This window comes from Talpa occidentalis, unplaced genomic scaffold (assembly GCF_014898055.3).
Source record: "Talpa occidentalis isolate TD23 unplaced genomic scaffold, MPIMG_talOcc4v2.1 talOcc4.12, whole genome shotgun sequence".
NCBI classification, from domain to species: Eukaryota; Metazoa; Chordata; class Mammalia; order Eulipotyphla; family Talpidae; genus Talpa; species Talpa occidentalis.
In genome coordinates, this window is record NW_023601212.1 from 47,412,542 (window position 1) to 47,438,006 (window position 25,465).

The 25,465-nt window shown below is 51.4% G+C and overlaps 2 protein-coding genes across 8 annotated transcripts; one reads left to right on the top strand and one right to left on the bottom strand.

Annotated features, from left to right (window-relative positions):
* Positions 1–169: 169 nt before the first annotated feature.
* Positions 170–25,371, bottom strand: FKBP8 (FKBP prolyl isomerase 8). Of its 4 annotated transcripts, XM_037506189.2 has the most exons (11): positions 24,960–25,371; positions 23,821–23,865; positions 19,292–19,499; positions 7,515–7,849; positions 5,391–5,560; positions 5,042–5,130; positions 4,513–4,733; positions 3,792–3,964; positions 1,676–1,753; positions 1,105–1,236; positions 170–731 (listed from the first exon to the last, which is right to left on the bottom strand). In XM_037506189.2, the coding sequence occupies exons 4-11, from the start codon at positions 7,822–7,824 to the stop codon at positions 645–647; spliced, it is 1,260 nt and encodes a 419-aa protein (XP_037362086.1). In that variant the 5' UTR covers positions 7,825–7,849; positions 19,292–19,499; positions 23,821–23,865; positions 24,960–25,371; the 3' UTR covers positions 170–644. The 4 variants fall into 4 exon arrangements, with proteins under 4 accessions (XP_037362086.1, XP_037362087.1, XP_037362084.1 ...); XM_037506190.2 differs by lacking the exons at positions 19,292–19,499; positions 23,821–23,865; positions 24,960–25,371 and adding an exon at positions 9,225–9,308 and having other exon boundaries at positions 4,513–4,730; XM_037506187.2 differs by lacking the exons at positions 19,292–19,499; positions 23,821–23,865; positions 24,960–25,371 and adding an exon at positions 9,225–9,308.
* On the top strand, positions 18,231–25,290 carry KXD1 (KxDL motif containing 1). 4 transcript variants are annotated; one of them, XM_037506191.2, is made up of 5 exons: positions 18,231–18,270; positions 20,675–20,835; positions 22,053–22,205; positions 23,265–23,311; positions 23,949–25,290. In XM_037506191.2, exons 2-5 carry the CDS (start codon positions 20,735–20,737, stop codon positions 24,176–24,178), a joined length of 531 nt encoding a protein of 176 aa, XP_037362088.1. In that variant the 5' UTR covers positions 18,231–18,270; positions 20,675–20,734; the 3' UTR covers positions 24,179–25,290. The 4 variants fall into 4 exon arrangements, with proteins under 4 accessions (XP_037362088.1, XP_037362089.1, XP_054549360.1 ...); XM_037506192.2 differs by having other exon boundaries at positions 20,704–20,835; XM_054693385.1 differs by having other exon boundaries at positions 20,714–20,835.
* Positions 25,372–25,465: the final 94 nt, after the last annotated feature.

A 25,465-nucleotide genomic window follows, 5' to 3' on the forward strand; every position in this document is an offset into this window, starting at 1 on the left:
CGGGTTTGTGTTCCTCCTCCATAAAGCGGTTTGTGCTGACCCAAGAGAAGACAGCACAACTCCTCTAGCCCAGCTCGACCCACCCGTAGTGCTGTAGAACCCTGGGTGCAGGCCAAGCAATCTGACCCTGCCACACTGGCGGTGGTGGCAGGGGTGGCGGCAGTGACCATGAAAGGAGGCTCTGGAGCCAGCAGAATGCGGGGTGGGAGGCTTTATTTCACTGGGGGGGGGAGAGGGAGGGAGGAGTGGAGCCTGGACAGAGGGCATAGGCGGGGGCAGGGAGATTTGGTGTTGGACACAGACTGGGTGGGGGAAGGGCTGCCCCAGGCCTGTTGGGAAGGAAACACTGAGGTGGGCCCCTACTGGGACCTGACCCAGCAAGTGGAGATGGACTGGGAATTGGGTCTGGAGGAATGAGAGCCCCCTCCCTCCCAGATGGACATGGGGCCCAGGTTCTACTTCACTCTCCCTATAGAGCCTCAGCCCCTCCTGTTCACTGGGCCACACAACCCCCAAACCTTGCTTCCCCTGCCCTAGAGGTGGGGGCTAGGTTCAGAGAGGGCAGTGGACAGGGAGCCTGGGGGCATCGGGGAGCATGGGGTGGGGTCCATGGTACGCAGAGGGGGTTGCGGCCACCTGGGCAGTCAGTTCCTGGCAGCGATGACGACAGAGAGCGCCACGCCCCCCAGGGCAACGGCGGTCGCCCCAAACAGCCACTTCCATGGAATGGACTGTGGATAAAGGGAGGGAAGAGGAGGCTAGAAATTGGTCAAGACTTATGTCCTGGACCTCAGTTACCAATACAAGCAAACCATTGTCTGATCTGCCTTTCCTGCCTGTAGGCAAACTCCTACTCAAGTCAAACTATCCCCATCTGTGGGATATCCTCCCCTGGCAAAGAGCCACCATTCTCCACCCTGAATCCTCCAGCTAAGGTTCTGTTTTCTGCTCTGGCCTCTCTGTGACCCTGTCACAGTTGGCAAAGTCTAGTTGATGAGAACATCAAAGTGTGCAAAATGAAGGAACTCCCTCTAAGTATAATGCCCTGACCATAGCTGCTGCCCCTCCTCTGGGAGCCCCTTGAGCCCTCTGGTCCCAGCTCACCCAGGCACCCTTGCCAGGACACTTGGCAGGCAGTCGACTGGGATTGCCCAGCATTTTCCGATATAGGGCGGTCTCTGTGCTCCGCTGGGCCGCATGCTTCTTCACCAGCTTTGAAAGCTCTGCATGGATCGTCTACAAGAGTTGGCATCAGTCAGATGAGAGCACATGGCAGCAACAGTCAACCTGACTCATCATTGGTGCTCTGATTTTCTGAGGGCCTGGGGCCCATCGGGGCTGAAACCCATGGGACACAGGTATTGCCTGCCTTGCTCTGGGCATCAATAAAGTGGGGGTGGGGGTGGGGTCTGCCATGTTCATCCCCCCAGGAATCCAGTGACTGGAGCAAAGAAAAGATGGTCAGAAAGGTTCTAGAAAGAAGGCTGAAGATATTGGCATTAGCCTGGCTGCAGGAACACTTGAATCTGGCTAGTGCCCTTGAATCACCCACTCCTGACACTGCCCAGGTGGGAACACCACAGAGAGAACCACATGAAGGACAAGGAGTAAACCACAAGCGAACTTTCCCAATGGGTTGGCAGGCAAGTCCCCAGGGCACCCCTTTTCTGCTCACCTTGTTGGAAGGTTCCAGCTTTAGGGCTGCCCTCAGGATGGGAATGGCCTCGCTGTACTCGCCTTGCTGGGCCAGCACCTGTGAGGGCAAGTGGGTTGTACTGCACTTGACTTGCACTAGGTTACACTCTCCTTCAAAAGATCCAAAATGGGCCTCCCCTGGTGGTGCATTGGTTGAGCGCTGGTCTGCCTGCAGCCTCTGCAGTGCCGGTTTGATCCCCGGCCACCGGCAAGGGTCCCACATGGCGTGCAGACCTCTCCTGCCACCCGCTGCTCCCCTCAGCAGTGTATTTCGTTCAGTCTGCCTGTACTGATCCCCGCTCTGGCTCTGGTGAATTCTCTCACCCTCCCACGCTTCTGACTGTACCCAGTGCTTGTATAAATGAATAAATAAACCTTTAGAAAAACAAAAAACAAAAAACAACAACAACAACAAAAAAAAAAAAACAAAAGATCCAACACTGCCAGGTTCCTGGCCACCCCGATACATCCCAAATCTACCTCCAACCACCACCCCCAGAGTTTTGTGACCCCAATCCTCTCCCGAGCCCTGATTCCATGAGCAACCTAAAGGGCTCTGTATCACACCCTCCCCCCAACCTGCTCCTTCTCCTGCAGGTCTACCTCAGCCTGTGCTGGGGACCCAGGACCTGGCCCCATCTTTTTCTCACTTACACCACCTTGGTTGGCTTGAGAAACTAGCTAGATACTTCAAAAGCCTTGACCATATTGAAGGATTCAGGGCGAACAAGTGACTCAACCAGCCAGTGAGATCCTGCCTAGCCTCTGCTAGTCCACTGGGTGGCAGGTGCTGAGTAGAAGATAAAGCTTAGAGTTTTCTTTAGGGGACGAGGGGAAGGGGACAGGAGGGAGGACCCTGGTCACCCTGAAAAGAGGAAGCTACCTGAGAGAGAAACCCATAATACAGAAAGGGGATCCTCACAACACTGTGAACACCTAGGTCCAGCAATGCCTAAAGTCAATTGCCTCAGATTTGGCAGCTCCGTGAACCATCAATCCTTTTTGTTTAAATCTGGTTGAGTAGGTTTCTACCACCTTCAACCACCTGAACCAAACATGTATAAAACTAGTCCCACTGACCTCAGGAAGATTATGAACCCTTCAAAAACAGGGACATCATCTTCCTTCCCCCATGTTTACATGCAGAATTCTACACAAAACAAGTACTTAAAACATACTGGTGGCCCGGTTCAGACCTCTCACAAATATACTAGGTGACACAGCATTTACTGCTGGAAGGTACAAAAAGCCCCCAAAGTAAAGCTGAATGGAAATGGGAATCAAGGTCAAGTGTGCACAGACCAAATTCAGTTTATGGTCTACAGCATTTATTGAGGCCCTACTGTGTGCCTGTTTACAAAGCTAGAGATTTATCAGTGAGTCAGACAAAATCTTGCCCTCTAGAAGGTAGATGTGGGTCAAGATGCAATGACATGGGAAATGTAAGAACAGGGCAGGGAAGAGGGTGGAGCGGCAGGAAGGGGTTCTTAAGGTGACATCAGAGCAAAAACCTGAGGATATAGGGGAAGAGTCCCATGGGGGCATGTGTGATCTGAATGTTGCAAGCTAAGGGCAGTCTGTGCAAAGGCCCTGAGGGGGAAGCAGACCTAGCCTGGGCAGCAGTAGTGAGGCAGCTGAGCAGGATGGAGGGAAGCAACAGGTGAGATGCAAAGTGATGGCAAGGGAAAGAAGACCAGAGAGCTCTGAGCCCCAGCGGCTGCAACGGAGACTTGGCTTTTTTACCATGAGGGAGACTAGAGCCATGGAGTTATAAGCAAGAAGCAGTCGCTACTAGGCCAGAGGGCAATGTGTGGGAGTGGAAGAACGTTAAGACCCAAGTTCAAAACTGGTCTCAGTGAATTGCTGTGATTTAAGTTAAACCCCAGCAACAGTTTCATTCCCCACCACTTGCCCCAGAGAGCTCAGTTGGCTGACACCTGTGCCCTCTTCAAATCCAGGACCGGCTTCATTGCTCTGGGCTGTAGGAGCCAGTTTACCGGCCATAGCCTACATCCCGCCTGTGTCCCACCTGCCTACGGCTCACCTGCCCCTGGCCTGCCCACCCATGGCCCATTCATCCATGAAGAATGGCCCACCTTGCCCTTGCGGAAGAGCGCCTTAATGTTGTCAGGCTGGTGTTCGAGCACCAGGCTGCAGGAGCGCAGTGCTGCGCGGTAGTGGTCTAGCTTCAGTTGCGAGGCTGCCAGGTTGTTCAGACACTTCACCTTCAGCTGCAGGAGTTGTTCCTCCTCCTCGAACGTCATGTCCACTGTGGGAGGAGAGCACTCAGCCCTGGCAGCTGCGACCTGACCACCCCCCCCACCCGTCAGGAAAGCACACACCCCACCTCCACTGTGTGATCCAAGCCAAGGCCACCCCCTCTGAACCTAGAGGCGAAGGAGACAAGGGTAGGGAGCTGTCACTGAGCACTCAATAGTCAAGGGAGGGAGCAGCTCAAACTCTCAGCTACCGCAAGGGGCACCTCAAGCCTTTCTAGTCTGTTTTCCCATTTCTAACATGGGCCAGGATCCCCCATCCTCAGGGCACCCTCAAGGAGTCTAAAGAATAGAGCCTAAGGAAGTGAGCGCTTAAACACGCGGCACAGGGATGGACACCATCTGAAGTCACTCCCATTCCAACATGTCCTGCTGGTGTGGAATAGATCACAAATCTGATATGGATCCAAGTCTAAAGGTTAAGAACAGCTGAGCATCTATCCATATTTTGGAACATTCCAGAACATTCTGAGTCTGAGGCTTTCTGTGTCTTGAGCTTTCTGGCACTAATAGATGCCTTTGCAAGGCAGGTGGCTGTCACCTTTGGCGCTGGAAGTGATGGCCTTGATGGCGAGGTCATAAGAGTTGGCAGCCAGCACAAAGTCAGCCCGCTGGTAGTGGGCATTGCCACACTCCCGCTTTCGGTTGGCCAGGGCCACTCTCTCCTGCCCCGTGAGCATCTCCAGGTCAGGCCCATCCACTGCAGTCTTCAGAGTCACCTCCAGGCATAGGGCTGCGTGCGGGGGGATATACGGGCTCCTGCTGGGGAGTGGGGTAAGGGCAGCACTCAGACCTGGCCATCACCCTGACTCTACCTCAGGCACACTGGGGTGACTCAAGCAGGTAGGAAAGAGAATGAGTTCTGGGGCTGGCCCCCTACCATTCACTCCCCAGCACAACCCAAGGGAAGTAACTCCACCCTGTGGGCTCCCTCACTAGGTCAGTGAACTCCCCTCTTTGTGCCTCAGTTTCCCTTTCTATAAAATGGGCAAGCAGATGACGCAGAGGAGAGAGGCATCTGCTTTGCCCACCTCCCCAGCCCTGGGCCCCAAATGGCAGTTAGCACTCACCTGCCCTGGGGGCCGTAACAGTACTTGGAGTCAGCAGTGACCATCGCTGTCTCCCCGACATCCATGAGTGGGACACTGAGATCCAAGGCCTGGGAGTATAGGTACAAAAGTCAGGGGGTGCCCTGGTGCAAAGTGGGGCATCATACCCCCCCAGCCCTGTCACCAGCCCACCTAGCCCCACCCCCATCAGTCCAGTTATGACCCACTTAGGTACCTCCTACCTCCCCATATCACCTCCCATATTTATTCTAGCCCCTGGCCCTCCAAACTCCCCCAACCATCCTGCCCCAACACCCCCAGGGCCCCATCTCACATCGACCCCAGCCTAGCTCCCCACACCCTATCCCACCTGGATGACATCACAGTCCCCCAAGGTGAACACCAGCTCAGGATCCTCCTGCACCCGGGTGCCATTCTCAAGTGATGTCTGCAGCTGCACAGTGACTACCTGGCCCTTGGCTGGGCGGCTAGAGCCAGGTGGGCCTGGGACCAGAGTCTTCTTCCTCAACAGCCCATTGCCTGCCAGGGATGGAGACATGCAGCCCTGTCACCCAAGCGATTTGATAGGGTGTCCACCCCCAGCTCCACTAGTCCTGGGGGTGGAAAGCCAGCACAGCTTCTCACTGCTACTCTGCCACTCACTGGGCAGATAAACGCTGCCTCTGGGCCTCAGTGACTCTAGCTGAAAACGGCATGAAGGAATGGATTTGGGGGTGACAATGCAGACCCTGAAACTGGCTCAGTGACTGAGCCACACATCCAGGGTAACAAGGACACCCAGAAAACAGACTCTGGTGCCCCCTTCCAATCACAATCTGTGACATTTGGGCCTCCACTGACTCAGTCATGAAATGGGGCAATGATGGTACCCCAACAATGCCCAGGGAGCAAGTGCCTGTGACATCACAAGTGTGTCCCTATGAAAGCCCCATGTCACTGAATTCATAGGTTAAACAGAGTCAAAGAGCCTATAAACAAAAGCAGTTCTCAAAATCCCATAGTTGCCAGGAGACCATGGAGTCTCTCTACATCCCAAGCCTTTGAAGGAATGGCAAAATGGCCACAGCAACCACATAGCACGAGGCCCAGCAGCCTCAGTTATCTGCTCAAAGGACCACATACCACTGTTACCTGCTGTCACCCACATCCACTGGGGGCCATCAAGAGCTTAGACAGTAGAAACTCAGTTATAACACTCGCCTGCCTTCTGTGATATTCCACTGGTCTGGAATACACTGCAAGTCTAAGTGGCCCCTAATCTAAAGTTAATGACAAGGAGGTATCTATTTATATTCTGGAACATTCTAAAGTGTTCCCAATTTCAGAGTTGCTCCTCCACTTGTCCTTTTACCACATCCAGTCTGTATCACTGATGTCGCAGATCCCAAGGGATATTGTGTCTTGAGGCTTCTGTGCACTAACGGTAGATTTGTAGATGGGGTACTGCCTCTGAGGGTGGACTCTCTCCTCTCAAGGCCTCAGTTTCCTTGTTCTGGCTGCTTACAAAGCAGTCAGCTTGCATATAAATGGACAAAGCCAGACTCACTCGGAGGGATGTGGGGCAGCTCTTGGTATTAGTAGAGAAGAACTTCCCAAACTCCAACACAGGCAAGGAGGCTGTGTGACCTAATCCAAACTCCTCCACCTCTGAACCTTAGTTTCCCCATCTAAAATGGGAATATGGTAAAAATTACATGATGGGGTTGTTGTGAGGATAAAATAATGAACCAGTGCTTGATCTCACCTGGGCTTAGTTTTACAAGTAGTAACATTTTAACATTTGTTATGTGACTTTAACAGCAACAATTCTGTTTTATTAGTGTATTACCTAACACCTTTGCTTTGGTATCATCAGTACTACCCTTAGCAGTTATGCTGTTTTATTGTTATTGGTGTAGACGCTAGCGTTATTTAATACATTAAGTATTAGCACTGGTAGTAGCATATTCCTTTGGCTTCCAGAGTTGCTGCCACAGAGTACATGGGGAGCACATGTGTGGATTCAGTTTCCTTCTTGCAGGACTTCCTGAGTAGTGGACTACACAACATGGGCTATTCCCCAGACCTAAGGACACATTTTACAGGGACTGGGCATTCAGCAGAAAAAAGCTGAAGAACCAGCAGTGAGGGTCAAGAGCTTGCCAGTGCCTAGCATCCTTGCTGTGTGGCCCTAGATAGTTGGCTCAGCCACTCTGAGTTGCTATCAGAAGCTCTGGAAAACAGGGACACAGCACCTCGGGCGTACATGTGCGTGTGTATATGCATCACAATGAATGGGGTCATAAACACCAAGTGTCTCAAACAGTTGCCTATTCAGGCAATCACAGTGGTTACCACACATTTTACTTCCAACCTACTTCACAGCAGAGACCAGAAAATGAGACTCAGGGGAGCAGAGGCCTGGGCCAAGGTCACCCCTGAACCCGATATGTTTGGGCGCTATGGGTCAACCCAAGCCACCCCTGCTCCTTACCCAGGATGTCCAGCCACTCGTCCGGGGCAGGGGCGGGCTCAGGCTCAGGCTCCATGGCAGCCAGGAACTCTCGGGCTAAGGCCCCAGGCTGCTCAGCCTCCTCCAGAGGGGGCTGCCCCACATCCTCAAGTGGTGGCAGCTCGCTCAGATCCTCTTCTTCCTCTTCTTCCTCCTCTTCCTCCTCCTCCTCCTCACCCTCTGCATCTTCTACCCCATCCAGCACCTCGAAGTCCTCAAGCGGTGGGACCCCAGCTGGAGGTGGGGCAGCAGGCTCGGGGCCCATAGCAGAGGGCTCAGCACAGGATGCCATGCTGCTGGGGGGACGGGAATTGGCCCTGGTTGGGGGGGGTGCAGAATAAATGGGGGTAAGAATCCTATCCAGTCCCTCAAATTCCCAGCCCCATTCTCCCAAGCCCACCACTTGCTGTGAAACACAAAAGGTACCATCCCTTTCCTTGTCTGCACAGTGGGTACAGCAATAACTCTGGCTGGTCCTGGGCTTTCACCATGCAGGCATCCAGCCCTGGCCATCACGTTCAAACAGTATGTTAGCTACTACCAGAGCTAATTATTTGATCTTTACAAATATCCCAAGAAGCAGGGAATGTCCCCCACAGTTTTGCAGAAAAGGAAACTAAGGCACAGAGAAGTCAAGTCATTTGACCAAGGTCAAGGAACAGAGAAAAACATTAAGGGCAAAATTTGAATCTGGGGGTTTTATCTGATTAAATGCCCAGAGGGGATACTGGGATTTCTTCAGTGAGACAGTCCCTGAGGTCTTGGGTAGGCTATTTTGGGAACCCAAGAGAAAGGGTACTGAATCCTTACCAGGGATCCCTCCCCACCTCCAGCTGCCCCTCCTCCTAAAGGAAGCCCCTGTTACCTGCTCACCACCCAGAAACCCATACCTCTTTTTTTCATACCTTGAACTTAATACTACCAGTACCACCCCAAATACCAGAGAGGCCCATACCCTTCCTTCAGGACTCCTGACCACCCTCTCAAAGTAGTCTCCTTTCCACGAAAGGGTGGAGACCCCCTCCCAAGGCATCCTACAGACTCTTCTTTCCCAAGCTCAGAGGAGGCTCTCAACCAGCATCCTCTCCCTAACTCTCATCTGCCCACCCTTCGGGGCTCAGGCCCCATTTTCTGAGACCCTCCCAGCCCTCACCCCCACAATCCCCTGCGCCCGCACAAATCTCCCTCCCTCTCTCCCCCAACCACCGCCCCCCAATCAAGGCCAACTCCCCCCACAGCTGCTCCGTCGCCCCGTAAACACCCGGTGTCCCCAGGCGCCCCCTCCCTAGCCCACAGAACCATGCGCCCTCCAGATTCCCCCTACTCAGGCCTGGCCCTCCGTCGGTCTCCCCCCCAGGTCCCCAACGCCCTAGGCCTGTTTGACGCCACCAGTCTGGGGCCCACGACCCCCGCACCCCTTAGGCGCCCCGACTCTGCACGTCTCTGCTGCCTGTCCCCCCGCCGGCTCCCCTTGGCTCCCACCATGCCCCCCACGTCGCTGCGCACCACCCCCCGGTCGCACACCCTCTGACATCCCGACCCCGGCGTCGTTCCCCCCCTCGCGCTCGCCTCCCCCGCGGCCCTTCGTCCCGCCCATCGGCCGCAGCGCCCGCCGTGCCGGCCCCCGACCCGACCCAGGGCAGGGCAGCGCCCACGGCCGGCTCGACCCCGCCGGCGCCCCGGGACACGTGCCTCCGGCTCCGGGACCCCCACCTGGGGTCCTGCGCCCCCCTCCCCGCCCCCAGCCGCGGCCGCCGCGCCTCGGGAACTAGGCTCAGGCGCCCGGCCCCGCCCCCGCCTCTCCCATTGGCAGCCGCCGCCGCGAAGAAACCGCCCATTGGCCTGACCGCGCGTCCGTCTGAGACGCAGGCCCCACCCCCTTCCTGCTTGTATCCGCGGGGCTTTCTTAAAGGAGCCGCAGTCGCCGAGCCACCCCGGCGGGGGCGGGGCTTGAAGCTTAGGGACAGAGACTATTCGCAGTACAACTCGGTGCAGGCTGGAGCAGTTTATATCTACAGTCTCATCCCTAGCTTAAGTTCAACTAATCTGCGAGATGAGGATGAGCACCCTCATCTGTGCATTCCTACCTTGGGGAGTTTAGTACTAAGTGATATTTATTAAGGGAAACCAGACTGGACGGTCAGCGTATCTTGGACTGCGGGATAACCCCACTAAAACTCTAGTTTCAGGAAAACGTCAGGCTCAAGAGCAAAGAGAGTCTCTTCCCCGCGTGGTCTGTCTAATACCCAAAAGGTTGCCAGACGCATACTGGAAGAGCTCAGTAGTGTAGGTGAGTGCCCAGGCTGACAGGGCCTCCTTCTTGCACCTTCTGTTGGAGTGTGATAAGGTGCCCATGGCCCCCCGGAGAGGGTGGCAGCCTCGATTAAAAGGGTTTTTTATGGGTCTTGTTTTGAAAGGAGGACGGTCAGTTACTTCTCCTTGGCTAAACTGTACTTCCTTTCCAGAGATTATCCCCTGGGAGTAACCTGGTGATTACTCCCAGAATGATCTGTTCATTCTTTTGCTTCTGTACCCTTCACCCCCCCTTTGTTCCATCCTGTAAAAGAATTTTGCCTGTTCTGTCGTGGTCACACCCTTCAAGGATGCCTAAAACCTATGGAAATTCAATAAATGAATTAATAATTGAATGAATGTGTGGGTGGGGCATTGACTTTTGGAGGTAGCTAACACTGGAGGAAGTAACTGGCTTTTGAAGGTAGCTGACTTGTTAGATCCAAATTCCCAGATCACTTCCAATAGGAAGTCCTCTCTGACCTTCCCAAGCCAAGACCAGGTGCCCTGCACTTACACTTCTTAATTCATTTACTTGTATTTGTGCCATTATTTTGTTAGGGGGAAAAGTCTGTCCTGAGCAAACTCCATACAGGCTTTGTGGATGCCATCCCTACTCCATCAAGACACTGGGAACTACAAATCCCATGATCCCCAAAGTGAAGTTGCAAGGACCTAAAGGTGGAGTTAAGCAGCCATTTTATCTGTTTGTAAATAAAACCAGCCATGTGGCGGGGGTCCTAGGCACTTGGCTCTTGGTCTGGTAGGGTTGGGCTCCACTGGTCATTTGGGATTCTAGGTCGGTGGAACGGGTAGGATGCATTTAAGAATTTATCTCCCTCTTTTCTCCCTGAGTTGTACATTTCCTCATTTCCCTTTCCCTTGTAAATAAACCTTTGTTAACTTTTAGTGTGTGCCTGCAGCCTGCAATGTAAGTCCCTGTTAAGCACAAGGGTGAGGACCCAGAGTCAGGCAACCCATTTTAGAGTGGGGATGCCCTGTAACAGCTTGGCGCCCAACGTGGTTTCCAAGTTACACCCATGGTAGAGCAGCCCAAAGTAACTCCTTGCGTTGGTCACCTTAAGCACACTAGGTCTGCAGGACACTGGTAAAAGTCTTTGTCCCAGGTCTTGAACAGTTTTTTTTTCTTCTTGTGTATGGCTCTGTCTGGTCTTTCCACCATAAGTTTAAGCAATCTCATCCCTAGCTTAAGTTCTTTTGGTTTTATTCCAGCCTTGACTTTAAGTAGTCTTTTTCTGTTAAATATCACTACTAGCCTTATAAAAATAAATAATTTGGTCAAACTGGGGCTGTGGCAAGTGATTTTGCTTTTATATACTTATGTGGGTGGCTTGCAAGCCATCCCTGCTTTGCAATCTGTGCTTCTGGCTGTTTTTCTGATAGCTTGTATGAGTACCATTGGCTACATTGTTGCTTCTCTGAGAGCTAGATGCTGCACTCTGCCTATTGAGACCATGCAGCAACAAATTCAGGCTCTCAATTTAGCTGTGCAGAGTATGAGGGAGGAAAACCCCGCAGTTCTTAAGCAGGACCAGATACAGGCTGCTCTCCAAAAATTGGATGTGGGGGAGGTGTGGCTAATGACACAGAGAAGGAATAAACCTTCCCCTTCTCATGAGGACTGCAAGAGGGCAGAATTAGAACAGGAGGATTAGTATTTGTTGCATTCTGAGGCTGCACCCCCAGCATCCATATACATGATCTCCATCACCATGGAAATGGTGGCAAAAAGTGAAAGGGGGCAATTGTTAGGGGGAAAGGATGTCCTGAGCAAACTCCATACAGGCTTTGTGGATGCCACCCCCACTCCATCAAGACACTGGGAACTTCAAATCCCATGATTCCCCAAAGGGAAGTTGCGAGGACCTAAGGCAGAGTTAAGCAGCCATTTTATCTGTTTGTAAATAAAACCAGCCATGTTGGGGGGCGGGTGTCTCTGGCACTTGGCTCATGCTTTGGCCAGGCAGGTTTGGTCTCGGTGTGTCATTTGGGATTCCAGGTCGGGGAACAGGTAGGACACAGTAAAGAATTTAACTCCCTTGGGCCTCCCTGGTGGCGCAAGGGGTTAAGCACTGCACTATGAAGCAGTCTGCAGCCTCTGCAGCATGAATTTGATCCCCAACCTGCCAGGGAGCAACCCATATGGCGAAGCAGACCTCTCCTGTCTCGCCCGCTGCTCCCTCATCAGTGTACTTCAGTCAATCCGCCTGTTCTGTTCCCCACTCTGTCTCTGGTGACTCCTCTCACACCCCGCATCTCTGGCCTGTGCCCCAGCTCCTGTATGTATAAATAAATAAATATTTTTTTAAAAAATATTTATTTATTTATTTATACAAGCACTGGGCACAGTCAGAAGCGTGGGAGGGTGAGAGAATTCACCAGAGCCAGAGCAGGGAGCAGAGCAGGCAGAAGGACCAAAGTACACTGCAGAGGGGAGCAGTGGGCGTGGCAGGAGAGGTCTGCGTGCCTTGTGGGACCCTCCTCCAGTGGCCGGGGAGCAGCCGGGGATCGAACCGGCGCTGCAGAGGCTGCAGGCAGCTTCGCAACCCAGCGCTCAACCGCTGCGCCACCGGGGAGGCCCTAAATAAATAAATCTTAAAAAAAATAATTTATCTCCCTCTTTTCTTCCTGAGTTGTACATTTCCTCATTTCCCTTTCCCTTGTAAATAAACCTTTGTTAACTTTTAGTGTGTGCCTGCAGTTTAAGTCCCCTTTAAGCATGCAGGTGAGGACCCACAGTCAGGCAACCCATTTTAGAGCAGGGGTGCCCTGTAACAATTTGACTTACCTTTCTGCTTTGCCTACTATATTGGGAGACCCTAAAAGTTGAGAAAGGGTCTGTTGTTTATCATTGTTTGCCCAGGGATCTGGACAGTGCCTGGCACAAAAGGAAGCGGACTCCAGGAAACTACTGTGGAAGGCAGGCAGGCAGGCAGGCTAACTAACCAGAATAGATGATAGGGCAGCAGGAGAATGGAAAAAAATGCCTGGAAAAGGACACCAAATAAACCCTCAGCCAGTCAGGCTTCTGACAGAATGGACTATTTACTGCCCATCTCTGAATCCCAGTGGTTTTATCTGTAAGGCAGTAAGACTTACCCAACCAGCCCCACCTTGTGATAGGGACCAAGGGATTGTAGTAAACAATATTCTAGTAAAATAAATAAACAACTAAATAAGTACAAATTAATAACAACCATAACAATCATAACAATGACGGACCCTGAGGTATCACAGGTGTGGGCACTTTCCATGTCTTTTATACTCATCTCAGCCTTCTGAGACAAATATTCCGATAATTCAAGGTCACATCATCCTCTACCTGCAGTTACAATTGTCATATTTTCCAGGTGAAATTAACCTTTTTTAAGATTTATTTTTATTTATTTATACATACAAGAACTGGGTCTCAGGCCAGAAGTGAGGGAAGTGGTGAGAGAATTCACCAGAGATAGAATGGGGAGCAGAACAGGCAGATCTACTGAAATACACCACTAAGAGGAACAGCAGGTGAGACAGGCAAGGTCTGCTGTGTCATGTGGGTTATCTCCCTGGCTGGGGATTGAAATCAGGCCATAGTTGCTGGCTATAGCTTGATAGTGATGAGACTTTAACCCCTGCACCACCACAGAGGCCCCTGACATGAACTTTTATTGTCATGACATGCCCCTCTTTATCTCCATGCTTCTTGCCTCAGTCTGGACTTTGATATCAGCATCGCACCACCTTTCCTGTTTGGTTCTTGTTTTAAATATTCCATCCTTTTCCACCTTTTTTTTTAAAGCTTTATTTATTTATACATACAAGAACTGGGGCATAGGCCAGAGGTGCAGGCCAGAAGTGCAGGGAATGAGAGGATTCACCAGACACAGAGTTGGGAACAGAACAGGTGGATTGACTGAAATACATTGCTGAGGGGAGCAGCTGGTGAAAAAGGAGAGGTCTGCTGCACTATGTGGGTAGCTTCCTGTCTGGGGATCGAATTCATGCTTCAGTGGCTGCAGATAACTTCATAGTGCTTCAGCCAGAGCAATTTTTAAATTGCTTAACCCCTTGCACCACCAGGGAGGCCCCCTTTTTCACCCTTTTATCTTTTTATATCCTCATGTCATACCTGCTGGTCTTGTGAGCATAGAATTGGCTTTTGCTTTTTGATCCAGACTGCCCATCTTTTTATTTTAACTGGGAAATTTGGTCTTTTTACATTTAATATAATTATAAACCTATTTGGATTTATATCTGACTTCTCAAGTGTTTTTCTTTGCCCCACTAACTCTAGGTTCCTTTTCTCCCTTTTTTCTTACCTCCTTTGGAATTGGATACATGTGTTTTGGTAAGATTCTTAGAATCTTCACCTTATAGATGATAGGAAACTGAGAAACAATTTCAAGGGCCAGGTCTCTTCCAATTGAGGTTTTCTTCCAGACAGGAGCCAATATTGCACAACAGTGATGCACATAAGTTTCTAATTGTAGCTGTGATGAGTGCTACATGAAAACAAAACTGAAAAAAATGGGAGAGAAAGGATTTCGGTCCTGAGACTCCCTCTCCCCCCAAGTTTCCCATCATAGAGCATTCCCATCAATTCCCACCCTGTCTCTGAAACATAGAAAGGAGGGGAATATTTTATTATCTCCTCTCACTACTGTACACAAAATATCTGGGGCTGGCAGATTCCTTTTGGCCTCAATATGCATTCCCCCATCCCTTCCAGGAGCCTTGTGTTTCCTGGCCAATGCAGAGCCTTTGGTTTCTCCAGCCTGGGACCCTTCTGCTACAGTTTGTAGATAACCATGGTCCCACTTTTCCCAGAAGCCCCCACCCCAGCTCCTCCCTGGAGGCTGTCTGGTTCACTGAGCTCTCCAATACTTACAAAGATCATATCTACCCTCTTGTGCTTGTCTACCATCCTGTCCTGCCCCTGAGACTCCCTCACCTCAGAATGATTTTCAGCACCTAGAAGACTCCTAATCCAACCTTAAAACTCTATCTAGATGAAGCCACCTCATTGCAATCTTCTTTGCTCCCCAAATGAGTCATCCACTATTCTTCAGTTTCCTCTAACCTTAGTCCCTCCCCACTCTAGCCCTGCATCATTCCCCTTGGCACTGGGAGTATCTGTGTCAGACTCTCTCCCTTCCTCTGCCAAGGCTGAGGACTCTCTAGATCCCCAGAATAATGACCATGCTGGAGGGTTTACTGAGTAATTTTTAAAACTATTAGTTGAATTAAAAATGTAAAAATCCAGGTTCCCACTAAATTGTCAGTGAATGAAGGCAAAAGTATGGGAGTAGTAATTTTACCTACAGTTTACTGAGGGCTTACAGCATGTCTTTGCTTGTAAGGATTTCACCCGCCTGATAGCATATAGTTAAGTCACTTGCCCAATGCCATCCAGCTAGGATGTGACAGAACTGGAATTAGAACTCAAATATATCCAATTCTAAGGCTCTCAAACAGTCTTTCTTGAGCCAGAGGACATGTGTGTGTTTCCCAAACTCTCGCCAACAGAGTCTGAAGAGGCAGACTCTGTGATACCTGACTCACGGTTATATATAAAATATAGCATGTACACATCATGAGATTCCATAACTAATTAAATTTGCTAACATTTATTGAGCAATTCCTATTTTCCCTGTTTCACTTGTGTTATCTCACTTAAAAGTGCATTGTTTAAAAAGATTTATTTTATTTATATAAGAGCTGGGGTACAGCCAGGATGCACGGGAGGGTGAGAGGATTCACCAGAGACAGAGTGGGGAAGAGAACAGGCAGACTGACGAAATACACTGTTGAGGGGAGCAGCGGGTGAGACAGGAGAGGTCTGCTTCAACATGTGGGATTCTCGCTAGCCAGCTGGGATTGAACCCGCACTGCAGAGGCTGCGGACAGCTTCACAGTGCGGTGCTCAACTGCCACACCACCAGGGAGGCCCTAAATAAATCTTTAAAAAAAAAAAAGAAAGAAACCACAAAGATATGATCACCAAGATATGAATCTCTTAAGGGGGTGGACCCCAAGTTCCCAAGGAACATGTGTTTTAACAAGAAACACAAGAAGAAGGACCTGAAGAAGATGCAGGCCAACAATGCTAAGGCCATGAGTGCATGTGTTGAGGACATCAGAAGCCCTTGTAAAGCCCAAGAACACATAGGCTAACACCCCAAAGGGCTCAGCTGCAAGTCAATCAACTTGCCTACATCATTCACCTGAAGCTTGGGAAATGTGTACACTGCCAGGGGTCTCAGGCTCTCCTGGCCAAAAATGATGGCTCAAACTCAGGCCAAGGATGTGGCTACAGCACAGGTTTCCAAAGGTGTGCAGGCTGCCAAAGGTACCCAAGTCACCAATGGTGGTCAGGCCTCCACAAAAGCTGTAGAATAGAGAACCCCATGTGCCCACGAGAAGGAAGAAGGACTGGTGTAACCCCTGGTCTGCTGTTTGCAGGGCACTGGTATTTACCTGTGCTTTTGTAGAAATAAACCTGAAGCAGAATCTGTCAAAAAAAATGCATTATCTTATTAGTATTAACTTATGTTTTTCAGTATATATTAAGGGGACAACTATAGAAGTAAATATGGATGTGCATATTTATTTATGGGTTAGTAGATATATATGTAGTTCCTAACTCTGACTGCTGAGAGAATCTAGAGTAGTGACACCCCAGTAGCAGTGAGCACACCCAGCACCAACATCTTGGTTTCTAAATACCATTCCTTGGAAAAGTAGCTGCTTTTTACATTGGAATATCTTGTGGTTTTGAAAGTAAGGAGATGTGGTCATGTGCCACTTAACAACAGGGATACATTTTGAGAAATGGATCATTCTACGATTTCCCATTGTGTGAATGTCATAGAGTATAATTATACAAACCTAGATGGTATAGCCTACTCAGATGGGCCATCTTTAGGGACCACCATCACATAAGCAGTTCAGATGTAGTTATGCATGACAGCACTGAAAGGAAGATGGAGATAGTAAAAGGCACAGCAGCTAACTAAAGAGGCAGCAGAAAAATACGTAAAGAAATTAATTATAGGGCCTCCATGGTGGCACAAGGGGCTAAGCACAGCACTGTGAAGCTATATGCAGCCTCTGCAGCATGAGTTTGATCCCCAGCCAGCCAGGGAGCTACCCACATGGCACAGCAGTCCTCTCCTGTCTCACCTGCTGCTCCCCTCAGCAGTGTATTTCAGTCAGTCTGCCTGTTCTGTTCCCTAGTCTATCTCTAGTGAATCCTCTCGCCCTCCCCCCCCCACCCCCGCACCTCTGGCCTGTACCCCAGTACTTGTATGCATAAAAAATCTTAAAAAAAAAAGAGGGCCTCCTTGGTGGCTCAGGGGTTAAAGACAGAGCTATCAAGCTACCATCAGGCACTGCAGCATGCGTTTGATCCCCAGGCCCAGCCAGGGAGCAACCCACATGGCACAGCAGACCTCTCCTGTCTCACCCGCTGCTCCCCTCAGCAGTTTATTTCAGTAGATCTGCCTGTTCTGCTCCCCACTCTGTCTCTGGTGAATCCTCTCTCCCCTCAACTCCACATCTTTGGTCTACACCCCAGTTCTTGTATGCATAAATAAATATTTTTAAAAAAAAGAAAAAAGAAAAAAAGAAATTAATTATAACCCAGAGTAAAATAGTTGAGTTTATGATGACATAAATACTTGAATACATACATAATTGGAGAATGGTGGGTTTCTATTCGCCAGATGTATCTATTAATAGAAACAAAATCACCATTATGCAAACACTCTAGTAATAAATGTGACCAATGAGAACCATAGATGCTAAATCTAGTGGATGAAAATATCATTAAAAAACAAAACATGTGGTGAGTAAGGTGTGATGACATACATCTGAGGAAGTGTGAATCACTTCCCCTAAATCATATACAATATTGTAAACGAATGTCAAAACAAGCAAAACCAAAAAGCTGTATCACCCCATTAAATACTCGTTAATTGCAAAGGGGAAAAGTGACTTGGCAATTGGCAGCCACTGCCTTAAGTAAGAAAGTTCAACATCACCAATAATGAGATATTAAAAAAATGTCCCGTGTCTCCTGATGATGCACTAAGATGAACAGATCAACATTTTTGTGGGATTCTTGCTCCAACAGGGCAACTTCAGCTTTCTCATCCATAAAATGGGACGCCTTTCAGCCTCCCCCACCCGCTTCCGGGCTTCAAGAAGTTCCGCTTTGGTAAGTAAGCAGGCGCAAGAAAGACTGCTCGATTGGCTCCCCGTGGTGATGCACAAGCTGACAAGAGGCGCGCTGAGTCCCGCCCCTTCCTGCCGCGCCTCCACGCACACAGTTGGCCCCCGGCACGTCGCTGCCACGCGCGCTTGCATGCATGGTGCGTGGTGACGTCCCGGCGGCGCGGACGCCATCCCGGAAGCGCGAGCAAGGCCGCCAGATGTGCAGGTGCCGCCGCCGCCGCCGCCGGGACCGACGGATGGGTGGGGTCAGGGGCGACGGGGGCCGGGACTTCGGGTTGGGGCGCGCCGCTGGACACGTCTGGGCACCCCTCCTGCGCACCGGCCTCAGTTTCCCGGTCTGCGCAGTGGACGCTCGGGCAGAGCACGGGCGGGATCCGCATCCAGATTCGGATCCGGGGACCGGGAGTTGGGGCCGCTTGTGTTGAGGCCGTGCCATGGAGTCTGGAACTGGGCGTTGCCCTGCGTGGTCCTTAGTCTCCCAGCTTTGCAGGGGCGGGGCATGAGGGGATCGCGAGCCTCGACCCAGTCTGGGGTTCTGCCTAACTTGGGCGAAATCAAGTTCAGTGAAATTCCCGTGTGGAGTCGCCGCGGCTCTCCGTGTGACCTTGGGCAACCCAGCCCACCACCCCTGTGAGCCGTGGTTGCCCCTTTAGGGTGATTGGGGATTAAAGGAAGTGCTAACTTGTGTTTGCTCAAATCCTTGGAAGCACCTAGGAGGCCCTCGTTAAATGCTGATTCCTGGGCCCTGTCCTAGGAATTCTTCACACTCCCTTTGGAGAAACAGCCAGCGTGCTCCAAGGCCATTCCCTTATCACTGTTGGTTTCAGCCGATTATTTTCCATATTCTGCATGAGAAAACTGACGCAGAGAGGTGATGTGACACTCCCAAGGTTACACAACTTGCCTCTCTGCGTGTTTCCCCCTTTAATATATTTAGAGCCTTGCTGGGTCATTTCCACTCTGCACTTGGACCTGACTAGCTGTTACCCAGGGGAGGCGTCCTGAGAGAGGCAGAGAGCACGCTTGCAGTGGCTTTAAGTCTGTCCCTCACATCTGGGATCCAGAGACAGGAAAGAACCCCACTTTGAAGTCTAACTTTCTCAAAGGTTCAAATCCTGGGCCCACCAGGCTCTCTCTGGGTTCCCAACACGTGACTGCCCTGTCAGCCAAGTGTTCTCTATAGTTGCTCATGCTTTGGAAATGTGGAGACTGTGGGTGCCCCTTACCTTGCACGCGACAGGAACCCAATAAACAGTGTTTATTGGTGGTGGTGCTGGTGGGGGCTTCACGAGGTGTGGCAACTTTTTTCTAGAAGGCACGACAGGGCTAAAACCACTCAGCCTCTTCGGTGTTTTCTGGGACAAAGTATTTGTCACGTTTGTAAATAAGGCGATTTCATGGAAGAAAAATCTGTATTTCCAGGCTTTTTTCCCCCTGGAAAAAATCAGAGGTCTGGCAGAAATCAGTTGCTCTAAGCAGCAGCTGTCCTGTCATTTTTAGTTACTGAACGCCTGTTTAGTTCACGCCTTTGTGGAGCCTGGGGAACATAGGCATTTGTGACTCAGGTACACGAGTTGTGTTACAATGGTCAGTTACTGAACCTCCATTTATTTCATATATAAATAAGGAAACAGTTCCCAGTGTGTGAAGTTGGTGCCTTCTTTAGCATAGAGTAGGTGTTCCCTAAGGAGGGGGGATTCAGTGGACTCTGAAAGCCCTTCCTGATTCTATCTTACCACAAGTGCATCTTTGCTTGACCAATAAAAGTATGGCCTCTAGAACCAAGGTACTTTATGATTCTGAGTTTTTCCTGAATGTCTCCAGGAGGGTCAGTGCTAATGCTGTGGCCCCCCCACTCCTGTCATGGTCCAGGAAGCCCTCACCCCCCTGCCCCACCTGCCTTCATGGTCATCTGTGTGCCAGGGAAGCTGGAAGCTGCAGTGCCATCTGAGTTGTGGTTGGCCAAGAGTGCCTGGAATTCTTGGCTTTAATTTGCTAATAAAAGTTTAGTGTCAGTGTTGAACTTGAAAGATTCTGTGCTTCTGCCAAACTAAGTTCTGGACATCCCTTGCTGTGAGCCAGGTTCTAGGCTAGCTTTCTGGAGCATGAGGAAGACATATGCCTCTGTTCCCTTGAAGCTGCAATAGGCAGGCAATCCACTGATACAAGAAGAGATGAATCCATGAAGCAGTTGAAATAAGGTGAAATGATAAGGGTGACTGGAATAGGAGTAACTACCTAAAACAGAGAGAGAGAGAGCGAGAGAGAGCGTGCGCGCACACAGGCTCTGGTGATGATTCAACGGGGCAGCCATGCATGCTCCACCAGTGGGCACAGCAGATGCAAAGGCCTTGTGGTGGGAATGGGCCAAGGCAGGGGGTGTGGGAGGAGGCTGGCAGATCTGTGCTGGTGGGAGATGCACATGGAGAGTGGAGGCCATAGAAGTGAGTGGTGATGGGAATCTGAGGTGCAGTGTGAAAATAGGACCTGCAATTCACTCAACACTCTGAATTCCTTAGATGACAAAGCCAGGTCTCAAGGGGTGTGACTGAGTTAGGTCAAGTGACCCATGGGATTCCCACCCCGCCTCTCTGCCCCTCTTCCCCCAGTTCCTGGTGCAAACCAAAAACTCTTCCAGCCTGTTTCAGACAGCGTAGGAGGAGGAAGAGATGGACCCCCCGGACTCGGCCTCGAGGGTCTTTTGCAGCCGCATCCTAAGCATGGTGAATGTGGACGATGTCAATGCCATCATCCTGGCCCAGAAGAATATGTGAGTGGTGAGCAGGTGTGGGAAGGAATTCACTCATTGGCCAACATTGTTCTTCCCCTGCCCACTCCTACCCTAGGCCCACCCTGGTGATAAAATGAAGGCAGCAAATCAGGCGGCTGTCTCCAGAGTGAATTCCTGCCTGGTTCAGAGGCAAAGCCTTGGCACAGGAAGCAGGGCTCCAGGATGGTTTTGCAGGTGTGGCTGGGTGGCAGCCATAGCTGTTCCTATCCCAAGGCCTGGGTGAGAAAAGTTGGGTGACTGAGAAGGGCAGATAGGGATTTAAAGGAGCTGGTCTCTCAGAGTTTAGGCTATCTCTGCAAAATGTCCATGGACTCTTGCAGGGGCTATAAATACCCTTTGCCCTCCTTGGGGCTTAGCACTGTGACCACTGTAGCTTCACCCTCATTCTGGCCTGTCTTACAGGAACAAGGGTCAACACAATCTTGGGGTAGAAGCATTTATCTTTTTTTTTTTTAGAGGCATGCTTTTATTTATTTATTTTATTTGTTTGTTTGTTTTTGTTTATACATGCACTGGGTACAGTCAGAAGCGCGGGAGGGTGAGAGAATTCACCAGAGCCAGAGTGGGAAGCAGAGCAGGCAGAAGGACTGAAGTACACTGCTGAGGGGAGCAGCGGGCGGCAGGAGAGGTCTGCGCGCCATTTGGGACCCTCCTCCGGTGGCTGGGGAGCGAGCCAGGGATCGAACCGGCGCTGCAGAGGCTGCGCGCAGCTTCGTAACCCAGCGCTCAACCGCTGCGCCACCAGGGAGGCCCAGAAGCATTTATCTTTAATGCAAAGGCTGATCCTTCCAGATCTGATGGAAGGATCACATGCCTTACAAGTGCCTTACACTGTGACAGGCATGGTGGGTATGTGTAGATCTCAGCAATATCTATCTTTCTCTTCAATCTCTAGGTCTGATTCTGACCTGGCCCCTGGGAACTTCCACACTAAGGGGAGACAGATCTCCCTGGCTAGTAGAGTAAGAATCTGCTTGAGCGGGGTGGGGGTTGGGGGCAGGTGAAGGCTACACAAGGACCCTTTAAGAGTAGGGTTTTGAAGGTTGAATAGTTTTCTGGGTGGCTCAAACGGCAGATAGGGCACTGCAGTACAAGAGAACTACACACAAAGGCTGTGGAGGAGGAAAAGGGCTAGCATGAACAGTTGGCAGACCTTGGGAGCCAAGCAAAGGAACCTGTGCTCTCTTTGCTCCTAGGCTAGATCGCTTTGAGAAGACCAATGAGATGCTGCTGAACTTCAACAACCTGTCAAGTGCTCGCCTGCAGCAGATGAGTGAGCGTTTCCTGCACCATACAAGAACCCTAGTGGAGATGAAGAGGGACCTGGACAGCATCTTCCGCAGGATCAGGTGGGTGTGCAGTCCCTCAGTCTCTGCCCCCTGACCTGGGCCTCAGATTCTTGCCTCCTGATAGCTCCCACTCCCACCATGTGCCACACAGCAGGGTGTGGTGAGGCTTCATCCTGTGCTTAGCATCTGAAAAGCTCTGCACTTTGGGATGAAAATCTTAAAGTTTCTTAATTTAAATTTTATTTCTTTCTAAAATTACAACGTAGTAATAATGGGAAAGGCAGGCAAGAGTAGACACAAAAAAGATAGCTTCCTGAGTCCATGTCTCCCAACCTCAGGTCTTTCAAGTGGCAGATGAACTTGCTGGGTTTTGCAAGTCCTTCCCAAGCTGGTGAGGATAGGGGAAGTTTTCCAAGTCTCCTGGCATACAGAACATGCTAGGCAGTGCCAAGAGCCTGCATCATCACTGCTGCCAAATTCAAAGCACAACCTGGAAACGGCCAACCCCACAGCTGTATTTCAGGCCAATTGTGCTGCTCCTTTTCCTGGAGACAACTGGGTAAGCAGGTGTCACAGATTAGAGGAAAATTTATCCTTGAGCAGGCAGTGTAGAAGCCACGAGATGGGCCAGTGAATCCTTTGAAACAGCACATTTTTCCTGGAGGTTATCACTAGGCTGCTCTCCCAGGTGTGATGCTATGGTGGGGAGATAGGATGCCAACGAATGGCATTTTTTGTGTGCATCACCCAGGATGGAGATGGGTAGAGTTTGCTTATTTGTCCCTGGAAAACTCTGTCAACTCAGCAATAGTGCTGTTTTGGGGGGCCGGGGGGGGGGCGGGGATTGGCTAGGGAAGGGGCAAAAAGCTTCCAGAAGGTTGTCCTGGCAGAAGACGGTAAGATGGAAGAATGGCCTCCCAAGTAGGCCCAACCAGTGCACAGGCCCAGTGCCCAGGATACCTGGAAGCTGCACGTATGCTGGGCGGTAGACACCGACTCTGGGGTGGTAGGTCCACAAAGCTGAGCTCTGGAGCTGGCAAGGGGCCCTGGCCTGCACCAGATGCAGTCTGTCCACTACCATGGCAGGGTCAGCCCTGTGTGCTTTCCCTTCCTCTGCAGGACGCTGAAAGGGAAGCTGGCCAGGCAGCACCCGGAGGCCTTCAGCCGTAAGTGTCATCCAGAGAGACCTGGGGCAATGCCAGGGGTGGGAAGGATACTAATCTGGTCCTTGACAACCTTGGCCAGGGTTCCCTCCCTGGAGGGGGTTGTTTGGGGGGATGAGGATAACTCTTGCCCTAGTGAGTGCTACATATTCTTATGAGCCAGGCTATTACCCACAACTACCATGCTGTGGGGCTGTAAGCACCCCTGTTTCACACAGGGAAACTGAGGCCCAGTGGGACATCAACTCTTCAGAGGAAGCATTGAGCATCCCATGCCCAATTTTGGTTTGTCCCATCTCTGGAATGGGCCAGCAGCTCCCCACCCTGCGGCTGCTGATAATCACATATATGACGGTGATTGATGCTGTTTATAGAGCAGGGGGCTGGGGGTGAGGGCAAATGAGGGGCCTGACCGAGGTAACAGTCAGAGGGCACAGCCAGGCTCATCCCCAGAGACCATGTCATCCTGACCCAGAAAACCCTGGTCCTCACCTCCCAGGGGGGCCTCTTACCTGCTTGGGCCTCAGTTTCCTCTTCTGTGAAATGATCCATCTTGCCTGTGGGGTGGGTGGAGTTGTGTCACAAGCCTCAGTTTGGCACTGGCCACAGGAAGGCCAACCCTGGGACCTCCTTCCCCCAGATATACCAGAGGCGTCCCTCCTGGAGGATGAGGATGAAGACCCCATCCCACCTAGCACCACAACCACCATTGCCACCTCAGAACAGAGCACCGGTTCTTGCGACACTAGCCCTGACACTGTGTCGCCTTCCCTCAGCCCTGGCTTCGAGGATCTGTCTCATGCCCGGCCCAGCTCCCCTGCTATCAATGGCCGCAGCCAGACAGATGATGAGGAGATGCCGGGCGAGTAGCCCTAGCCCTGGTGCCTAAGGGCAGTAGGGAACCTGGCCTCAGCAGCAGCAGAAGCAGCAGCAGCTCTACCACCCTGTTCTGTCATCTGGGGCTCCATAGGGGACAAGACTCCCACCAGGGGCAAGGCATTCCTGGGGGCCTTTCATCCCCACACCATCTGCACTGAAAGCATCTCTTCTGCAGACCCTCCACCTGTCCCAGGAATGAGCAGCCCCACCAGTCAGGGGCCACAGGGAGCTTTTCCAGGATGGGCCTAAGGTCTGCTCTGAAAAACACCTGAAGGTTCCCAGAGCCCAGAGCCAGATGCCCCCTGCCCCTGCTCCCTTGTCAGGACATTTAGGTGGACAAGTGCTATATCCAAGGTCACTGCAGCCTACCCCTACACCCACTAATTCTGGTTCTTTCTCCTGCACCTTCCTAAAATGAAAGTATTGAATACTTTTCTGTAATCCTATGTCAAGGTTTCTTAGATAGCTATAGAAGGCCCAGGGTGGGAGCTGGCCATTCACTCAGCCCCAAGCCTGGTGAGGCCTGTGTTTCTCTGACCAGAGGTGTGCTCCCTGAGGGCCCAGCAGGCCTCTCCCAGGGCCTTTGTGGCTCAAGGCAAGCCACCTTGGAAAACAGTTTAATGGAGTATTTTTGTACCCGATGTTTACAGATGCTGTTGGGAAGATATCAATAAAGACTCTTACTAAAAAGGGAAGGGTACACCTAACCTGTCTCCCTTCTGTTCTGGAACCCGCACACTACCCAGCCCATGAGTAATTCCTTAGCCCTCACCTCTAGGTCGAGTGCCCTGCACTTTTTTAGCCATCCACGAGTCTTGGCCTGTATCCGGAACAGCCCCTGGTCCCAGCCCACCTTCCCGAGCGAACGCAGCAGCCCTTCCTGCGCTTCCTGCTCCCCCAGTGCAGTCCCGAAGTCCAGATGTGCACAGCGGTCGTGGATTTGCCAAGTGACCGAGTCGGCGGGGGCCTCGCGCCCTAGGCTCTTGCCGATACTCCTTTTAGAAACCTTGCTTTAGCGCCAGTGTGCTGTACCCTAGGGAACCAGGACTCCGAGTGCCTGCTGCGGGATCTTCAGGCCACCCCGAGGCAGCAGGTGGGCAAGCCAGGCGGGGAAAGGCCCGGCGCCTCCACACTGGAGCCGGCAGGCGGGGCCCGCGCCCGGGAGCGGCCAGGAGACGCTCGCTTACAGGTGTCGCGGCTCGGTTCGCCTGCAGCCAACGCGACGTGGGTGTGGCCGAGGGCGGGGCCCGATGAGCCTGGATTGTGACGCAGGCGCGC